Here is a 20470-nt window from a genome sequence, read left to right on the forward strand (position 1 = left end):
CCAGCAATACACGCTGCACTGTGTTTCGTGAGAGAAAAGATAGTCTAGCAGATTAAGAATAAGATGCACACTGAATATTTTGGGTCAATGCCAGTGCATTTGGCAAAATATTTAAAACTGAAGAAATATGTACTGACAAACTAACAAATATACAGGTAAACTGAAAAAGATCTCAAAAAGCAATAAAAATATGCTTCTAGAATAACTTTTCTATGTTGCATGATTAAATAATACTAATATTCCTCATTTTATGGAAAAAAGACTGAGGTGGGACAGAACAGAGATCTAAAAAATCATGAATGATATGAAGATAAGTGAAGAAGAATTGTTCATTGTCTTACAAAGACCCTAAGGGGCTAAAAATACACCAATAAAACCACACTGTGGACATTAATGCCAAATATACTACCAGAAAGTGACCAGTCAATAAACTGCTAGACTTCGAGAGAGTATCACTACACATCTGTCATGTTCTTATAGTTTTGTCTACACATCTGCCACTGTCAGTGACTGGACACAGTGAGCTGGCTCTTCAGTCTGACCTGGAATAGTCATTCTCAGTAACTGACAGGTTAATACACTGCAAATTTGCAATATTCAATAACTTCCCTCAATCATAAGGACAAAATTTTAAAAGCACTATCTTGTTTCCAAAGATCAATATTTACATTTTTATAAATAATTTCAAAAAGTAGTTTTATTGACCAATCATCTACATGCACAGCTGAAAACTACTTACTTTAGCAGGGTAACGAAACAGTTTCACAAATCCAAAATCATCTCCTGTGGCTAATACTTTACTGTCACTAGTGAGGCATGAAGCAGTTACATCTGTGACTTCACCAATTATTGGCCAGATTCCTTCACAGCAAGAGCCCAAAACACTTGTCCATGATGCCCAGCCAATCTTTTCTACCTACAAAAACAACCTGTTTGAGACAGAGCATGCTTCTTCCTAAGCAGTCTTCTTCCATATCTCATTTCAATATCTAAAAGATAATATTTTAATATTAACCACTAATTTTATTCAAAATTTAATTTAAGAGCCTTAACTTTATCTCTATTAACATCCATAAACTCTGGAGCTATTTAAAAAATTACTTTATTTGTCATTTTAGCCTAGAAATAGCAAATTACGTTTTTCAACGCTGCTTTTCAACCTTACAGAAACAATTACTTTGAAAATTATACATTTTCACTCTCTGTTCTCTAATAATGCTCTATATCTAAGAAAATGAATTATTATAGTTATGACGTAATAAACTTGACTATGCATATTAAGTATACTTTACTACATTGTTATATAAAGAAAGATAGGAGGTCTTTCAAAACACATTTAAAGGCTAGACATTCTGCAGTAGGTTTTCAAAGGCCTTTAGGTATTAGTAGAGTCATGTCAAATTTTCACAAGTGCACAACTCCGTCAGATGTCCATTTCTTGACAGAAGAAACAAATGCAACATCCCTTTGTTATTTATCATCCCGATTACATTATTTAATTGAACAATTTGCAAAAAAGGGCAAAGGACAGACCAGTGATGGCTTTATACATCATTCTTCATGTGGCATAGACTGTTGTATCATAATTCTAATTTGCATACAAAGTAAGAAGGTATTTTGTTTCCTCACCTCCAAAGTAGGAATTGTTTGTTTTTTTCCACGAGGAGCTTCAAAAAACAACTGCTCTTTAGCACCAGTGTTGACTTGCAAGAGCTTACCTATAAAAATATTACATAAATTATATTAACATTAATCAGAATATTCAATTAAAATAGATCTGTATTTCGTCTTGATTCTTTGAACAACATTACTGGATGCAATGTATGCTCCAGAAAGTTGTGGATTATTTTTGTTGCTTTACCTGTCAGTGCACTGCCTCGCTCAGAGTTGGAACTGGAGCCATTCTCAGGCTGACAAAAACTTTCTAGGTATTATTGCAGTTATTCCTCCACGTTCTAATATCAGAGATGAGAAGCAACTTGTGTTGCTTGCTCACATGTCTAATAATCTTGCAAAATTAGAAAAAGTAATTTAGGACTAAAAATGTCACATTAATTCCGTTGGGAATCAATGAGGTAAATTAAAGCAGTATCATTTGAAAACACTGGAAATACAAGGAAAGCATTGCAAAGTTACTGGAGCTTGAATTTTTGCAATTATTCCCTGCAAACAAGCACAAAACCTGATAATTCAGTTTATCTACCTTTTCAGATAAATATACTGGAAATTAGAGAATGAAAAAAATTGTGTTGCTATGCAAAACTCACAGAAGGTATAAATATATGCTTGGACACCTTCTGTGGCATCTAAGCTGGTAAGATCAAGGCAAAACCTCATCCATCTTAGCTGAATTTCATTTGTTCAAACCAAAACAAATGAATTCAGTCATACGAGGGCTGCTCCAAAAGTAATGCTTCCTACAGGGGAGATTTAGGTTAGATATTAGAAGGAAGTTTTTCACTTCCAGTGGTGATGCTCCACTTCACAGTGGTGACACACTGGAACAGGCTGCCCAAAGAGGTTGTGGATGCCCCGTCCCTGGTGGCATTCAAGGCCATGAAGGCTGGATGTGGCTCTGGGCAGCCTGGTCTAGTGGTTGGCAACCCTGCACTCAGCAAGGGAGTTGAAACTCGATGATCTTTGAGGTCCTTTTCAACCCAGGCTATGATTCTATGATTCTATGATATATACACAAAATTATTTGTTTCCATTAAAAAATTGCATACATAACTAATAGAACTGAAATGTGATCTTCTGGAGATCTGCATCATTCTACTCGTTATACTCACACCCTGTAAACTGTAATAATACATCACTTTACACTCCTTATGGTTGTCCCATAAGACAGCAGACAAAATATACTGGATGTGATTTAGAACTAATCTGTGACAACTGACTGACTATTATGCACATGTTCTTGGGCTTGAGAAACACACATGCTGCCTGATTACAAATAGCCAACTTCTCTTGGCCCCTATATTTCTTTTCAGACAAAATTCTCATTAATCTTCCTGTTTCTTCCTGTTTTCAAAATTCTCAAAGGAAGCCAACTTTCACCATTTTTTTCAAATTAACTTTAAACTGGACATTCACAAAGGTCATTTTGTGGAGGAATAGGAACAGGAACTGAGAGATTGCACAACAGCACTGCTATGATTTCGCATGAAATGGAACTGAAATTACTTAAATTGATAATGAATTAAGATCCAGGAATCATGTATTAAGATCCAAAAATAAGGCAGTGTTATTTTTAGCAGTATTCCAGAATACATATTCCTGAGCTATAAATGCAACTACAGTTTGCAGTGCATTATTTAAGAAGCAGAAGTCGAACGATAAATATAGAAAATGTAAAAAAAAAAATAATTTATAAAGGCAGTCTATATTACTTAAGTTGCACAACTTCTAAATATATAAGTAGGAGTAAAAATCATGTTTTTATATTTATTCACATGCTGTGAGCATCTTTGTAAACTAAGAAACAAATCTGTTAGCAATATCAAAAATTCATGTTGTCAATAGAACTTACTGTTTTAGTCTGTAACGCAGTCAATCTTCCAGGACATTTTTACAATTCAGATCATTATTACTTACCTCTTATGTCCCAGTCCAAGTGTGTTATATAACTGGAGGCCCCCTTGCAGATCCCTACTCGTTTACTGCTCATTACATTGTAAATATCAACAAAATTGTCACAAGATGCCACAGCTAAATACTTTCCAGCTCCTAAAACACACCAGTAGAAACACAAGACATTTTAAAAATCTTTAATGGTCTGTACATTAAAAACAAGAACTTCCTGGAATTCAGCTATATTTGTGTCAGATTTCTTTGACATGTCTGCTAATTTATACATAGATTCTGTGAAACTAATACTGATATTACATAATTAATATTTCAGTACGAAATATATAACCATTATTGTCACATGTTTAGCAATAAACTATTAGATAAAATTTTAAACACTTTTTTTTTGCAGTGGTAAGGCTGAAGTAACCAGAAGGCAATGTTGCATGAGATCTTGTATCAGTTATTTATGTCAAATTTTGCCTACAGAGGATTATTTTCACTGAAACAGTATTAGTAGTTTAGGCCATAAACTTCAGTGTTTAAGAGCTGTATTGTCTGAAAACACTGGCTTCACTGGGATCATTAAGCAGGGAGGATGGGAGGAGGAGAAAAAAGGAACCACAACTTTCCAACACATTAGTTTCAAGCATTCAGATTAGCTAACAGTAATGTAAGTATAGAGCTAAACTTAGACAGCTCAAAGCGTAACCCATTTTTTCAGTCCCTAGGAAGTCTGTTGGATGTTCATGATTTAAAATCTTACTCTTGCATTTAGGAGGTTACTCTGAGCAAACCTATTTCAATAATATCCCCTTAAATGAGCAACATAGGACTTTACAACCAAGACTTTTCATAACATTAATATCAGTCTTGCTGACTTTTACGTTTCACACGTTAAAAAGTACTACAAAACTACTTTTATCTTTTAAGGATTATAAAGCTTGCTTGAAGAATTAGTATATAAAAATCTTCATTTAAAATCACTTACCTGGAGAAAATCGGATCTCTGAAATAACATCTTTCCTGTGCTGGAAGGAGACTAGATCCTCCAGGGTATCTGCATTAACTATCAAAAAACTTCCGTCATTTAGACCAACTGCTAATGCTTTCCCATCAGGAGAAAAGCAGCAACATCTGCCTCCTAAGATGAATAAAGAAATGCCATTCAGATATGGTTACAGCAAATAACCCCTCTTTTTTCTTTAACAGTAAAGAAAATCTGTATTTACAGTATATAGTTTATTGATGTATATTATAGATGCTGCCAAGATCATTTCCAAGTGCTACCTCTGAGACAGTACACAGATGCCATTGGTAAATAATAAGTACTCAACTCCAGAATCTCAGATTAGATTGGTTTGCATATTATCAACATTTAATCTAAATTAACAATACAATTTAACCACTGTTGTCTACCTATTTTTTATTTTGCTCTCCTTCACAGTATCTAATGCCAGTATCTAGTCTTTTGCTTTAGAAAGGAGAACCTAAGTGGCAAAGATCTTCCATACTCACAGAATCCAGTTGTTTGCTTTCACGGTCACTTTGTCATATAAACCTTTCACTAAGCATGTCAGTCTTCATTTGGTCAGCTTATATACATTAGTTTCCATGACAGAATTTTCCATTAGCATAAATATTTTTGCCTTTCATTTTCGCTCTGAAAAAACTGCTGTCAGCAATCCTTCATTCAGCTAAGCTGACTCCATCAGACAAAGCTTTTCATTCACCACTCTGTGGCTTCTCTTTGTCTGCGCTCAACTTCCAGTTCAGTTCAACCCAGCTGAACATAGATGAGGAGGGTACACCAAACATACTCTGATTACTCTCTTGTAAATTACAGGAATACTTCATTATCTTCTATGAAAAAACCTCACTATTACGTGTAGTTGTCATCCTATGATCAGCTGCAATACTGTGAGTCTTCTACTCCACAGTTTCACTTCAGCTAAACAGACATTTTTCTTACAGTCATAATGCCTTTTTTAATTGGTAAACATTATGTCCTTTCTATTACTGCAGCCTGCAAGACTATTGAGCTTTTTTTGTACAGTACATGCGTGCTTTTTAAGATAGAAAAACCATCTCAAAATTTGTTTCATCTGGGAATCAGTTCATCACAGTCTTTACTTCTCTACAAAAATTGCTACGAAGAATATTAACACATATCAGCTTTAGGACTCCAGGAGACTCTAATTTGAAACTTCTTCATTTAATACTACCACCCCTGCTTGTGTCAGCTCATGGCTTTTCTTCCAATTGCTTTAGTTAGTTCCGATCAATTCAGATCATTTTCAACTAAGCTTCCTATTAGGTGTGGATCAAAATTCTTTACTGAACTCCAAACAGATGAAGCTTATTACATTCCTTTGTCTAGCAAGTCATATGTATTATTAAAAGGTAGTTAAAGCCAGTGTAGTCTAATCCTAAAAACAGTCTATTAAAATATGGTATCATTTACAGAGGATTATTCATCCATCAAAAACAGAATTTTATTACATCGTATACGATTAGTATCTTTTTTTCTTGTCATTGTGGATTCTTCTAATATTCACAAAAAAAAAAAAAGAACAGGAATTCACTATTACTTCTGAGTTTTCTTCAAATTTTTTCTAGAGTTGAATTCCTCAACTGTTCCAATATGCTTCCATTATTGTCTTCAATATGGCAGATTTATGTCATTGGATCGACCTTTATAATAAATTTATTGATTAAAGATTATTTGCAGCTGTAATGGATTAAGAACAGTATTACAGAGAAATCTCTTCTACAGATTTCTTAGGTAAGTGCTACGTAACTCATGAATACAGCAGCTAAAAGGTAATTACAGAAAAGAATTAACTCGGTCATTTTTTTGCAAGAATCATAGTGCTAGTAAGTATGAACTGAATTCAGTTAGATCTTTTTTCATACTAAGCATCTTACCCTTCTTCAATTTGCGAACAGCTAACATACAATGGCTAGGAGATAAATCCCATATTCTTAAGGTTTTGTCATCACTTACAGTGGCACAAATGGGTAAATGAGGATGAGTAGCTAGACCCCAAACTTCCCCCTCCATGTGACCCTGAAAAAAAACAATGAATCAGATGATTCTACATATAAAACTGAAACAAAAAATAAAAACATAAGGAGTTAAGAAAAAAACAAACAAACACAAAACCACCAAGTGAGGACATATATTTACAGGATAATAAAGAAATATCTGATCAGAAACAGTATACCTGAAAAGAAACACTGCCCTTCTACTTACAGTAGAAGTGCATATTATAGTAACTTCTACCAGTGAAAATCTTTCCCAGAGTAATAATCTCCACACACTCCTAGATTTTTCTCTTACCTCAATTTCTAGTATATTCTTTAAAAACTCCAGTTATTTACATATTGCATTGGTCACACATAAAACATGAATTAAAGAGACACAGAGTTGTATTTAAGTATGAAAGGAAATCCTACAATGACATAATGTTGTAAAAAAAGATGTTTTGCAAACAGGTTAAGAACTGCTCTCTGTATGGTATGTCGAAGAGAAAACTGAAATGTTTTTTTGCATAATTACGATGAGAAAATTAATTAAATAAAACCAGAAAAGAGATATTTTTTAAAACTACTGTGATTAACTAGTAGTCAGAACAGATTAATAAGAAATCTGGCAGAAAATCCATTGCTTGGTTTCATTCTATTTTTAAACAGTAATACAATTTTAGGCTGATACAATGAACTTGATATAAACAGATTTCTACATGAAATTCTGTTAACTTCTTCACTTATCAGAGGGTCATGATGGTCTATCTGAACCTCAGAAATGTAAGAAATGATAGTAACTTGTTAACTTCGCTGGTAATTAAAAGGCTGGTTATTTCACAACAGTCTTTACCTGGAAAATAAAGTAGTAGTTGACTGACATCTACATACCTGAACCAGAAGAGTTATTGGTCCACTTTTATCTACCTCCAATATTTCACCATTCTTTGTGCCTACTAAAATATGACCATGTCCTAAAGAAATGGCACGTATAGAAGGATTATCTTCTAAGAGGAGTCCTAGACCATTAAAATAATAGAAGACACAGGATACTTAGTTATGCCTTAAAGAAGATTTTTTAACACATACACATTACATTCTCACTGTAGAAAAAGATACTCAGTAGGAAGCAAAAAAGGCACACATGAACTTACATGTTTGGATTCATTTGGGAGACTTTAGCAATTGCCCAGTGGATAGAAGAACATACACTAGTTGCTCTTGCAAACTTCTGTTTGGGGACTTTATCTTTTCCCATAATAAAGCAAATATATAAAACAACTGCCACTAATCTTTCTTCGAAACAGAACATCTCTACAGTTTAATCAGCCTGACTCTTTAGTAATCTTAGTGAAAAATACATATGTGAAATAAATATCAGCTATATCACTATCTTAACAGTATTTATGGTACTTTCAAAAAAAGTGTTTCATTGAACTGATACGAGAATTAGATAAGCTGTAGTTTAATGTTTTATTCTGTGATTTAGTGAGTGTTCCCATTCATGATTTCTGAAAATTAAATCATATACACTAGAACACAGAAAATGTAAATTTAGAAGAGCAAGGGGGTGAGACACACACACTCTCTCCAGAACATAAAATAGGGAAAACCATAAATGAACACTAAGAGCAAGAATAAATTAAAAGAATAGGAATTTAAAAATAATAATAATTTCAAGACACATTTGTATTTACAGAAAATTAAGTCATAAAATGTACTTTATAAAAAATACCTTACAAAACTAAACACAATTCTAAATTCCACTCCCATTGCAGACTCCTTCTTCAAAACAAACAAACAATTAAAAAAAAAATCAGACAAAATTACTTCATGATTAGAAACAGAAAAGATGTTTTGGCTGTGACTTTAAAAAAAAAAAAACAAACACACCTGGGAGGTAAGAGACTCGATGTTAAATCAATTCAGTCGAGCAGATAATACAGAAAATAGGACATGAGGAAACAGCCTTAGGACAAAAGAAAAAGGTCTCAAGTTGCATCAGGAGAGGTTTAGACTGGTTATCAGGAACAACTTCTTCACCTAAAGTGTTCTTAGGCATTGGAACAGGCTCCCCAGGGGAACAGTGGAATCACTATCTCTGAAGGAACATGTGGATGTGGTGCTTAGGGACACTGTTTAGTGGTGGACTTAGTAGTGTTAAGTTGATGGTTAGACTTGAAGATCTCAAGGGTCTTTTCCAACATAAATGATTCTATAATTCTACATAAATATTAAGATCTGTTCTCAATAAATGTGCAATTAGATGCTACAACATACCATTCCCGTCCCAAAAGAAAATGCCTTATTTAGAATCAGTAAAGACTCAAAAATAATATTTTTTAGTATTTCCTATGTCAAATGTGGATATTCCCTGACTGGAGAAAGCAACTTCACCAAACAAGTTTTCTATTAAGTAGAATCAGAAATAGGATAAAGTCTGATGTGTTACCTTTAGACCCAGGGGCCAAAGCAGCCCTTTTGATGGCATAGGTTTTGAGACAGCGTTCAAAAGTATCATCCCAGAGAGCTACTACCCCATCCTTTCCTCCAGTGACAAATCCCTGGCAAATGAAAAAAACAAAATAAAAATCCACAAGATAGAATCACCGTCTATCTTTCATTAATATTTCATTGATTTCTGCCAATACTGAAGATTGATTATATTGAAAATTATTGTAATTGCACATGCACAGAACTGCAGATGTCAGAAATGAAAAAAATCAGGAGAAACGAAATGATTTTTTTGGTCTCCTAATGAAGGCATTACATAGTTCTCTATGGCCCAGGTACACAGACTGAATTTACAAATTCTATCCAATAAGCTTCTACCATACTAAAAAGCAGTGTAACTGTCTGACATATGAAAGTATTTTTTTGATACCTAGCCTCAGTACTCATTTTGCATTTCACCTAATTGCTCCAAGTCACACTTCGTGTCACTTATTAAAAAAAATAATCAGTGCATGTCATCCAAATATATGTATATTTGTGTCATTATATCTTAAAAATTATCATCAGCAATCCTTGCTTTGTACAAAGTTTCTGTCCTGAAACTCAAATATTACAAGGTGGAGTAAATACTTCTAATTGAACAAAGTATAACTTTAAGTATACAGGCAATCTAACTGGTAGAGTTATTTACACTTAAGCTCACGCATAAAGGCTTTCCAGAGCCAAAAGTTGAAAGCAAGGAGAAAGCAGTTAGTGACTTACAGATTGAAAGCTTCTACAAATAGACTGTAATTGTGGCACAAAATGTAAGAGTATGATCTCAGTTAAAACTGAATACAATTCTGAGATTCGTGTCTAATCACCTTGTATTTAATGTTCAAAACATATTTAATATCACACCCTCAAGAAAATGCTTACTTTGGAAATAATAAGAAGTAAGAAAAAGATAAAACAACATCAATCTCTCATACATAGCTATTAGCAGTATATGTGTAGCACCTCTTACAAAAGATGTTGGAGTCCTTTTCCTCATTCCACTTTGGCTGCATTTATGCCTTATGCCAGTACTTTTCAAATACAAATCATAAAAAATAAGAGCTATGTGATGCTGAAAATATTAACAGATTCATCTCCCACAAGCATAGAACTGAGCATGAGATAACTAAGCCTCTGAACTGCGTCCACTAAGCAAACTTGACGCGAATCATCTTGTTGTGGGCACAAATATGGCAGGTAACATAGTCCAACAGAATAATCCTCCTTTCAATCAGATGGTGAACTTGGGAAATCTCAAATAAAGCATCCATTAACTTTTACATTATTTGTTCACTGCCATCCTCAAAGTGTCATGTATAAATTAGGGGGTTTTTTTTGGTTGTTTAAATTAGTGTTTATGTAGAATCATAGCAGTTAACTTACTTTTTCTAATGCGTGCATGCTGAACACAGGACCATCGTGTGCTTTGACAGTTTTTATGAGAAACACATCTCTCCAGATACACACATCCCCTGTGGAAGTTCCAGAGAATGCCATCTCTTCAGTCCAGCCATATACTGCACACATCATTGTATCGGCTCTTCCCATTGCACCTATGCAGCCCTTTCTCCCAATTAGTCCTCCCCCTGGTTTAAAACAAAAAAAGCTCATAGAGAGTTTGTTTATAACTATTTCCCAAGACTGACTTTACTCAGAGCAAGAAATTCTTTTCATCTGATTTACCCATGCCCCCAAAAAAGCAAGCCTAAAAAGACTTTTCACAAAATAGAATTTTTGTACACTTTGGAATCTTCCAAGAAAAACATTGTTATTAACTTACAACCTGGATCTGGTTTTGGGTATATACATACTGACATGTAGACATACAACAGAGAAAGTGCATTTATAAACTTCACATATAAACAATAACAATAAAATTAATGTCTACCACAGTTCATAGGAATTCCATATTAAAAATTAACTTGAAAAAAAAACTGTTTCAGTCTCAGCAACTCATTCTTTTCATGATATGCTTTCTGAATATCTAATTTTATTTTTGAGGTTTGCTATATTGGCCTCTGGATGATAGAAACATTTCAGCTATATGAATTTTAAAATTCTTTCAAATACTGCGATCTGAAGTAATGACAGGCATAATAAATACTAACTTCTAGCCAGAAGGTCAGATCCAGACTTTCATAATCCTCTGAGAAACGACACCTGGTACAGAACAGAAGTCCCTCAGGATCTGATATTTTGTACCATTCTCACACTTACAGGGTTTGAGGCATGGTCTCAAACTGTTTGCCATCACTTGACACTGGTGAAATTTAGTCGTAACTATACGCTTTGGTGTCACTTCTCACATTAATTGAAGCTGTTCTAGTGAAGACTTCAGAGACTTCACATTTGTCAAGGTGATGATACTCTATTCATGTTAACACTGCTAAGTGTGTTTCAAAGTAATTGTCCTGTCAGTGCTCACACAGGGTTATAGCATTAGAGAAATTTGATTCCTGCTGACTGAGCAATGACAGAAAATTTAATCAATTTAATTTTTTCACTCAAAAGCATAATCTCTGTTTTTTCTTAGTTAAGACAGCAAGCACAACTGTTAAAATTAGTAATTTACATAGACTCCACCTTTCACTCAGACAATCTTGCCTAATTTCTCTAGCAGCATGAACTGAGAAAACCAGTATGACTTTCCTCATCACATTTTTCTCTAAAATCAAACTTTTGCAGGGATTTAGATGAGTTTATGTGCATAGATTCTGCTTGAATAGTCACAGCATTCTTACCAAGTAAGCTAGTCTTCTGTAGCCCATATATATTCATAAAATTTTTGAAGTTTGATGCCATAAAGTGGAAACTAACATCAGGGAATGGCCTTTTTTTTTTTTTTTTTTTTTAACTGCTCACAATTTTTCAAGCAGATAAAGTAAGTTGCTTCTCTAGGCTTTTAATTGTCATGTTCAATAGAGGTATGTAAAACAACAGGTCTCAACTGGTGGATGTGTCCTCTCTAATTACTTTATCTGAATTTTTGTATGAGGATTGTTTCACTTTAGATTTATTTAATTTGTGCCTTTTTACAAAAGTTATGCTCAAACTGCTCTTCTTCCAAAAAACTGCTGTATTGTTTTACAGCTCAGTAACATTTTGAGGTGTGTTATATGTGCTATACAGTGTACTATATTATTATTAGGTATAAGGAAGTCAGTAGAAAGTCCAGGTTTTTCTACTTGTGCATTTCTACCAACATAGAAAATTGATAGAATCAACAATACAACCATAATGCCCATTAGTGTTATTTCTATCAGAACTAGTATGAAGCTAACTTACAGAGGTATATGTAAAAAATATCTGTCTTTCATGCATGAAGCACACTTTAAAAAGGTGTATTATTTATACTTTAAATAACAGAAAATGCTGTAATTCCGAAGTTGCCTTACCTGCTCTACGCCAGAATTTCAAGTGTTTAATTCCAACTGTAATCAATTTTTCAGGCATATAAGGATTAATCTTAACAACAAAAATCTTATCTTTGCTTCCCCTGAAATACAAAGCAAAATATTTGCTTGTTTTAAATAAAATAAATGAAAAACGATGTTATTTAACATCTTTGTAGGTGACATGGACAGTGGGATCAAGCGCACCCTCAACAAGATTGCAGATGACACCAAGCTGAGTGGTGCAGTCGACACACGAGAGTGAAGGGATGTTATCCAGAGGCTAACATCCCAGAGGGATGTTATCCGAACAGGCTTGAGAGGTGGGCCCATGCCAACCTCATGAAGTTCAACAAGGCCAAGTGCAAGGCTCTGCATCAGGGCTGGGGCAATCTCAAGCAGATACAAGTTGAGCAGAGAATGGCTTGAGAACAACTTTGAAGAGAAAGATTTGGGAGTGTTGATTGATAAAAGATTCAACATTAGCCGGCAATGTGTGCTTGCAGCCCAGAAGGCCGACTATATCCTGAGTTGCATCAAGGAAAGTGTGACAGCAGGTTGAGGAAGGTGATTCTGCCTCTCTGCTCTGCTCTTGTGAATACTGTACTGCATCCAGCTCTGAAGCCCTCAAAACAAGGACATGGAGCTGTTGGAGAAGGTCCAGAGGAGGGCCATGAAGATGATCAGAGGGCTGGAGCACCTCTGCTATGAGGACAGGCTGAGAGAGCTGGGAATCTTCAGCCTGGAGAAGCGAAGGATCTGAGGAGACCTTCTAGCAGTCTCCCAGTACCTGAAGGGGGCCTACAGGAAAGCTGGGGAAGGACTTTTTATAAGGGTATGAAGTGGCAGGACAAAGGGAAATGGTTTTAAACTGGATGAGCGTAGATTTAGACTAGATATCAGGACAAAATTCTTTTCTGTGAGAGTGGTGAGACACTGAAACAGGTTGCCCAGTGAGGTTGTGAATGTCCCCTCCCTGGAAGCATTCAAGGCTAGGCTGGATGGGCCTAGAACTAGATGATCTTAAGGGCCCCTTCCAACCCAAACCATTCTATGAAAATTGTAACAATTCATATTTCTAACAGATTTTATTTTTAGTGTACACCTTCATTATTCTGCTAATATTTACTTCCAAATAGTTTACAATTATTTTATTATAAAAAAGAAGAAAGCCTAAGAATGAACATACTGAATCCTGTTACATTTCTCATTAGCTTTCAGTTTCCAAAGGTGAGAAATTCACTTCAGAAATCCACTAGGTGGCCTTTTAGTTACAAAAATATCTACTGAAAATTGATGCATTTACATTGTGTTTAAACCTCTGACAGCTCATCATAAAATTTAAAGGCATACAGTTCTATGTATTATTTAAATCAGTCTTTCATTCTGAAAATAAATTACCATTTAATAATAAATGATAAATTACCTTTTAATTGCTTTTTTTATTTTTCTAGTTAGAACCAAAATTATGCTGCTATATCAATTTTCAATAGAATTTTCAGCTGTTTCTAAAAGCACAGAAATTTGCTGTGTGTATTGCATATCTCACTGCACTCCTAGATACATAAGGCCAATGCCCGGCTTCAGTCTTGAGTTTAAAAAACAGCTGTCAATACGTTTACTACTTATGCAAGGAAAAAAAATGATTACTATTAGTTTTATTTATTCAAAATGCTGAAGAGACACTAATTATTGGTCCCCGGACAAGAGCAGCAAAACTCTTACCTTCTGTGGTTTTCAGGCCACTGAATGAATTGGTAGCAAAGACCATTAACCAGTTCCTTTCTAAACTCATACTGTGATCTGTAAAGTACAGATGCTGCTCTCAAATATTCTATTCTACTCTAGAGGAAAAACAACTCAAAGAGTCTAAATTGATAAAGTTTGATTTATAAAAGAGATTTGTAGGTTCAAGGAGTAGGGGGATTAAAATAAACAAGCTAAGTAAAGATTCCAAAAGTTTTAAGCATCATGTGAAAGGCAAGTAAATGAGGTCTGAGGTTTGGATGAGACATTTCTTCATCAGCCAACAAGATTCAAAGGTGGGGGGGAGAGGGGGAAGGAGGAAATACAAGTTAGATCAGTGTTGGTACTGAGTAAAGAACAAGGGATGCGTACATCTATGTTTCAGAAATACAGAAATACTGAAGAGAACCATAAAAACTAGAATCATTTGGAAGAAAAAACAAGACAGGTTTACAAATTTCCATTAGATAGTTGAGATGTACAGAACCTTTGACAAATTTTTAGTATAAAAGGTTATGAGTGACAAATTGAAGTGCATAGCGTAAGTTTTAAAGAATTATTTCAGAACACATCAAGGAAATGTACATAAATTTACTTTTGTCTTCATTCTTCAGCATTTGATCTGCCATTGCAGTAATTCTTGTAGAATCCACAACAGCTTCAATTTTAATTCCAAAGAAATATTTAGGCTGTGTTAAATGCTATCACTTGTATAACTTAAGTGATAGAAACTGCTAATTTATTAGAGAGCTATTATTCTTTAAGTAATATATTTTACTCACTGTCTCACAAGACTAACTCCACGTAAAAATTTTAAAAGTTAAATTTTTACCTTACTGCTGAAAGCTTTTCTCCTTTCTTCCAGTCCCAGAGTACAATAGTATGATTGTCATCTATTCCAACAGAAGCCAATCTTTTCCCATCCGCTAGAAAAATAAATTTACAATTGAGAGAGTAGACGGATAATTTCATGCTGCAATAATAAGAAACTATACTAAAGAACATTTGTTAATTTAGAAATATCATAAGAATAGAGAAAAAGGTGAATAATCACATGACATGGAGAGCTGAGAGGCACATTTATCATCTGCTTTTAAACCTGGGTGGTCAGTTGGATGGAATTTTGGACTAGGTTAGGAACTGCATATTTGATTTAACAATTAAGAACTGCGAATTTAGCAAAACACCACAAGTTTCATGGTTAAATATATTACAACCATCACTCTCTGATTTTTGAATTATCCTGTGAAAAACTGCCCGTAGATATTCTGTGTTAGTACCATACTTTTGCTCAGCCAGTTGCTGGCACAGCTGCCAAAACTCTTCATCACAGGTTGCACTGTATTTTCTGCTCACTCTGAAAATCCCTGCTCATTTCTGAACAGCAAAGCACAGAAGCAACACTAGGAAGTTTATGAAATATTCCTATACTTACTAATGGTGTCAAATCTTTCAGTAACTCTGATATGTATCCCTTGTTAACCTCCAAGAAAAAAGTTTTATGCTTATTCAAGATGAACATCTTTTTGACGTATCCATCTTTGAAATTTCTAAGCATCCTTTGCCATAGTTTATGAAATGAGACTCATATCTAGACAAAGGAGAGCCTAAGAAGCTAAGAATCAAAGATTCCACACTACTCATCTTTATGATCATTCATCTTCACTGTGAGGTTAAAAATCCTATTTAGTAAATCAAAACCCTTGAAGAATGAACATAAACCAGTTGAGAAGAGGCAATTTAACATTGGTAGAAAAATTCAATGTATAGTGTAAAAAAAGAGTGTAAAAATTTCGGAAGTTTTAACAGGCAGTCTCCTATTTTAGTGTCAAATGAAGAAAAGCTGGTTTTCCTCTTATAAGAACTCCATAATGGGACTTCCTGCATTTATCACTATAATATCCAACTGGCTTCCAAAATTAAAAAAAAAAAAGGTATATATATACATATTTATAAATATTTAAGTGTACAACTAAACAATTGTTACTATTTATATATATTTAAGAAAAAAAGAGCTTACAGTTGTAATCCAGACACAACACTTAAGATCTGCGAGTCTGTGCCATACAACAAACTACAAAGTGGTCAGTTCGATTACCAAATGGCACAGAGTTCATTCTTGAATTTCCTGACTTACATGACTCCACAGGAGTTCTTTTTAATAAATGATCACTCTAAAATAGCCTCATGCATTTGACGTTAATCACTGGAGAATATTTTTACTACAAAACCTTCCTAATATCTTATTAGAACTGATTAGTTCACTCTTTTGTACAGTATAGAATGTAAATAAATGATGTGAAGAAAACGTAAACAAATACTTATTACCTGAAAAATCAACAGCGCAAACACCATATTGGTGATAGCCCTTTAGTACTGAGAGTGGTTTTATTGTTTCAGTATCCCAAATGTGTATAGAGGAATCTCGACCAACCTGAAAGTATACATATTTAAAAACATTTTTTTTATGTTTTTCAAGTCAGCTATTTGACATAGTTGTTTAAAATTTTTCAAAAGCTATGTGGAACACGTCAGTGATAAAATTTTTCTAGTACTCGTGTACTCTGGCTCACAATACATTATTCCTTCAGCATCCAAACTACCATTCCCACAAGCTGGCTCTCTTCCCTTAAGAGCATTGTAAGGGCATTATAAACAAAACTTTTAGTAAAGTTTTGAGTTCTCCACTTATAGAATCATAGAATCATAGAATGAGCTAGGTTGGAAAAGACCTACAAGATCACCTAGTCCAACCATCCACCTACCACCACCAACCCCACTAAACTATGTCTCCCAACGCTATATCTAAATGTTTCTTGAACACCTCCAGGGACGGTGACTCAACCACCTCCCTGGGCAGCCCGTTTCATCAATAAAAGCCCATTCCACTTCAATAATAACAATTATTTGTTATTACTATAATGATTATAATAATTATTTTATAATAATTATTATTATCATAGCAATAATCATACAACAAATCAAACTTTCAAGTACTGGTGTACAAACTTTTATGGAAGTAGATTTTTTTTTGAGAACAAGTGAAAACATTGACTTAAAAGTGTCTTCTGGAAGAAAGATAAAATGAAGCATTATAAATATTGGACTGCATATACATAGAACAGCTTGATTAGAGGAGATAAACGAAACCATAATACACGAAATGGACAGGATAGAATACAGTAACAACCGTTTCTCATAGTTAATATTAGAAAAACAAACAATAGTAATAGTACATTTCCTCCACTCATTAACGCACAGAAGAAACATAAAATTATACGGAAGATAAGAGTCTAAAGAGTCCTAGCAGAATTCATATAGACAACTGGAAAAAAAAAAAAAAAAAAAAACCACCTATGTTGCAGTTTTTAACATTCCATCTGCAACAGAAATGCATTCCATCATTGGAACAAATGTAGGTTGGACCTCTTTTCTCCAAAACAGGCTTTTCAAAGCTCAGTAATAAAAAATTAAAAATCTTATTTCATGTAAACACACTTCCTACCTGGCCTGTTGCCACATAGTCCTTTAAGGGATGAATAGCAAGGCAAAGAATGTCATCATCATGACCTAGATAAAAGCGCTGTGTGTTCTGCTGTCGATTGTACACCACTCCCACTGCTGCAACATGGTATACAATTTCACCCGTCTGAGTGTAAAATAAATTGCTTCGACAGTCGTAACCTCTGTAACTAATTAAAGAAAAAAAGTTTGCACATCAAGGGCATAACCACATACACTGATACTTTATGATATAAAATTATGCAAAATGTATTTTATAGATGTAGAAGTTCAGATTACTTACCAATTAGTATTTTGGTGCTTTAGGATTATTAACAATTTTTTTTCCAAAATTTATCAATTTGCTTTACTATTCAAATATCACTACTACCAGCATTAGTTTAAAGAAGCTGCTATTTAACAGTCACTCTTAACAACTGGTTTAGAAGAGAAACTAATACGTAATAACTTTTCCAGACCACATGGAGAGTTTAGGCATGCAACACAATTAAATGAAATATTCAAAACTAATTTTTTGGACACCTTCTATCTCTGGTCTACTGGTCAAAAATTAAATAGCAAGATTTTCTACAACAACATGGACAACACAGGCACCATAAAATTTAAATTTCTTGAAACTTTCCAGCTGTTAATAAATATATAAATTTTCTTCCAACGTGTGTTTTTTTGAAAGAAAGGGTTGGGGTTATTTGTTTTTTTTTTGAAGGAAAACCTATCTCCTTTGAGTATCGGTACAGCAACTGGCATGACAGGGCCAATACTTAGCTACTTTACTACAGCACTATACATGTTTCTTCCTAGGTGCGGTTAACTATTCCATAAAATGAATACATATATACATAAATGGCATTGTCAAAACAGCTAGGGTCCTAATTTCAAAAGTAACGTAAGAGGCTCAGAAAGCTAAGCAACATTAAACAAACAAGTAAGTTTTAAAGTGATATTTTTAATACTGCTATCCTTGGTAGTGAATAGAAGGAACATTAAAAAATACTAACTTAATTTGTTTGCATTTTTTCTTCTGGTATAAGGAACAGTCCATAAATTCCTGATGCACTCTGTTTTCACTCTGTTACTTTCCTGATTAATCTATTTCTGTTCCAGTTCCTGCAGATACCCACTAAATCAACTTTACAGTTATTTTCGAAAAAATGTAGGTAAAATCTGATTTAAACATGTAGTAAAATTTACAGGAAGGGTATGACACTTGAATATGGATGAATTGGTCATTAATTGTTTTGATGTAGGGATCATAAGAATAACAATCTGTCCAAGTACTTTTGCACCCAACTTCTAACTAATCTAGTCAACAGAAAAAAAATATTCTAAACTGACAAGGAATTCATTCATAGCAAATAAAACAAGTGAACATTGATCATCAGCAGCTGCAAAATAACATGAAACTGTAATGCCTATTTTATACTTTGCATGCTATCATTTTCTTTGTGTAATTAAAAGTACGTATCAGAACAAATTACATTATTTTTATGCAGAAAAAAGCAGGACCTTTTTGCAACATACAAGTTTTCAAGTGTCACATAAGACAAAAATGCATCTGTACACATACCAATATGGTACACAAGACATGAATATTAGACATCTACTGGATGCAAAACACTTTAAAGTTTTAAATGGCACAGAAACTATGCAGTCAGGGTCAAACACCCCTTCATAAATTTATATGTAGCTTTCCTTAGGTATATAATGCAACAATATGCACAGGTCAAATAAGAAAGCTGGTTGACCAATTTTAATTTAAGGAATACTGTTCTGAAAATTCCAGTCATGGATCTACGCTCAGTCATACCAAATTTACATACTGTTGGATAATTGCACAGCACATACTTAGATCAGGTTTGAATGCACGGTATTTCTGTTTGTTTACCTACACTACATGCAATGGTGTTTATAACAGATTATATATGTGATTAGGGATAAACTGCTAAAATAATCCCACAAAGTTTTTAAACAGATCAGCAGATGGTCCAGCTCAGCAACATGTGCTATGTGGCCAAGTTCTTTTGCCTTGGTATCACATGCTGTAAAACACAGATGTACCAACTTGTCTAACCCAAGTCATACTGAACTGGCAAATCCAAACAAATCAACACAAATTAACACTCTGTAGAAAATTTCTCCCAGCAGGCTTACTAGTCTTGTCTCAAATAGTGAAAGACTTGGGTTACTTGAAAATATGAGTTTGCTTATTTGCAAGTACTAATTGGTAGGAAAATACAAAAGCAATCTTTCTCAAAGAAATTACACACTCAACTCAAGCCACAGACAAACTTTCTGTTCCAGTATGTCCATGTCTCTCCTGTACCGGGAGCCCAGACCTGGACACCACACTCCAGGTGTGGTCTCAGCACTGCTGAGTAGCAGGGAAGGATTGCCTCCTTGGAACTGCTGGCAAAGCTTCTCCCAGTTTCAGCCCACGATACTGCTGGTCTTTTTTTGCCACGAGGGTGGATTGTTGAACCACGGACACTTTATTGCCCACCAGGATCTCAAAGTCCTTTGCAAAGCTGCTTTCCAGACATGGTCCCCAGCATGAACTGGTGTATGGCATTAGTCCTTTCCACATGCTAAACTTTGCATTTTCCTATTTTCAAGTTCATGAGATTCCTCTCTGCCCAGCTCTCTGTCTGTCCAGCCTGAATGACAGTACAACCATCTGGCATGCCAGCTATGCCTTACAGTTTTGTATCGTCTGTGATACTGTGAAC

General features: G+C 34.4%; 1 protein-coding gene across 4 annotated transcripts in view; it reads right to left on the reverse strand.

Moving 5' to 3' along the window:
• EML5 (echinoderm microtubule associated protein like 5) overlaps nt 1-20470 on the reverse strand; it is a 108221-nt gene that overhangs the window by 41401 nt on the left and 46350 nt on the right. For all 4 annotated transcript variants that reach the window (XR_002440404.1, XM_021402739.1, XM_021402738.1 and 1 more), the window contains exons 14-25: nt 17728-17914; nt 16551-16656; nt 15055-15148; nt 12480-12580; nt 10468-10670; nt 9047-9158; nt 7486-7613; nt 6496-6637; nt 4559-4711; nt 3595-3726; nt 1630-1718; nt 740-916 (exon numbers count right to left, since the gene is read on the reverse strand). Coding sequence is in view for 3 of the 4 variants with exons in the window: in XM_021402739.1 (XP_021258414.1) it covers nt 740-916; nt 1630-1718; nt 3595-3726; nt 4559-4711; nt 6496-6637; nt 7486-7613; nt 9047-9158; nt 10468-10670; nt 12480-12580; nt 15055-15148; nt 16551-16656; nt 17728-17914 (1624 nt within the window). In the remaining variant the exon portion in view is untranslated. The remainder of the gene's footprint in view (nt 1-739; nt 917-1629; nt 1719-3594; nt 3727-4558; nt 4712-6495; nt 6638-7485; nt 7614-9046; nt 9159-10467; nt 10671-12479; nt 12581-15054; nt 15149-16550; nt 16657-17727; nt 17915-20470) is intronic.

The sequence above is a fragment of the Numida meleagris genome, chromosome 6 (assembly GCF_002078875.1).
Source record: "Numida meleagris isolate 19003 breed g44 Domestic line chromosome 6, NumMel1.0, whole genome shotgun sequence".
Classification (NCBI taxonomy): Eukaryota; Metazoa; Chordata; class Aves; order Galliformes; family Numididae; genus Numida; species Numida meleagris.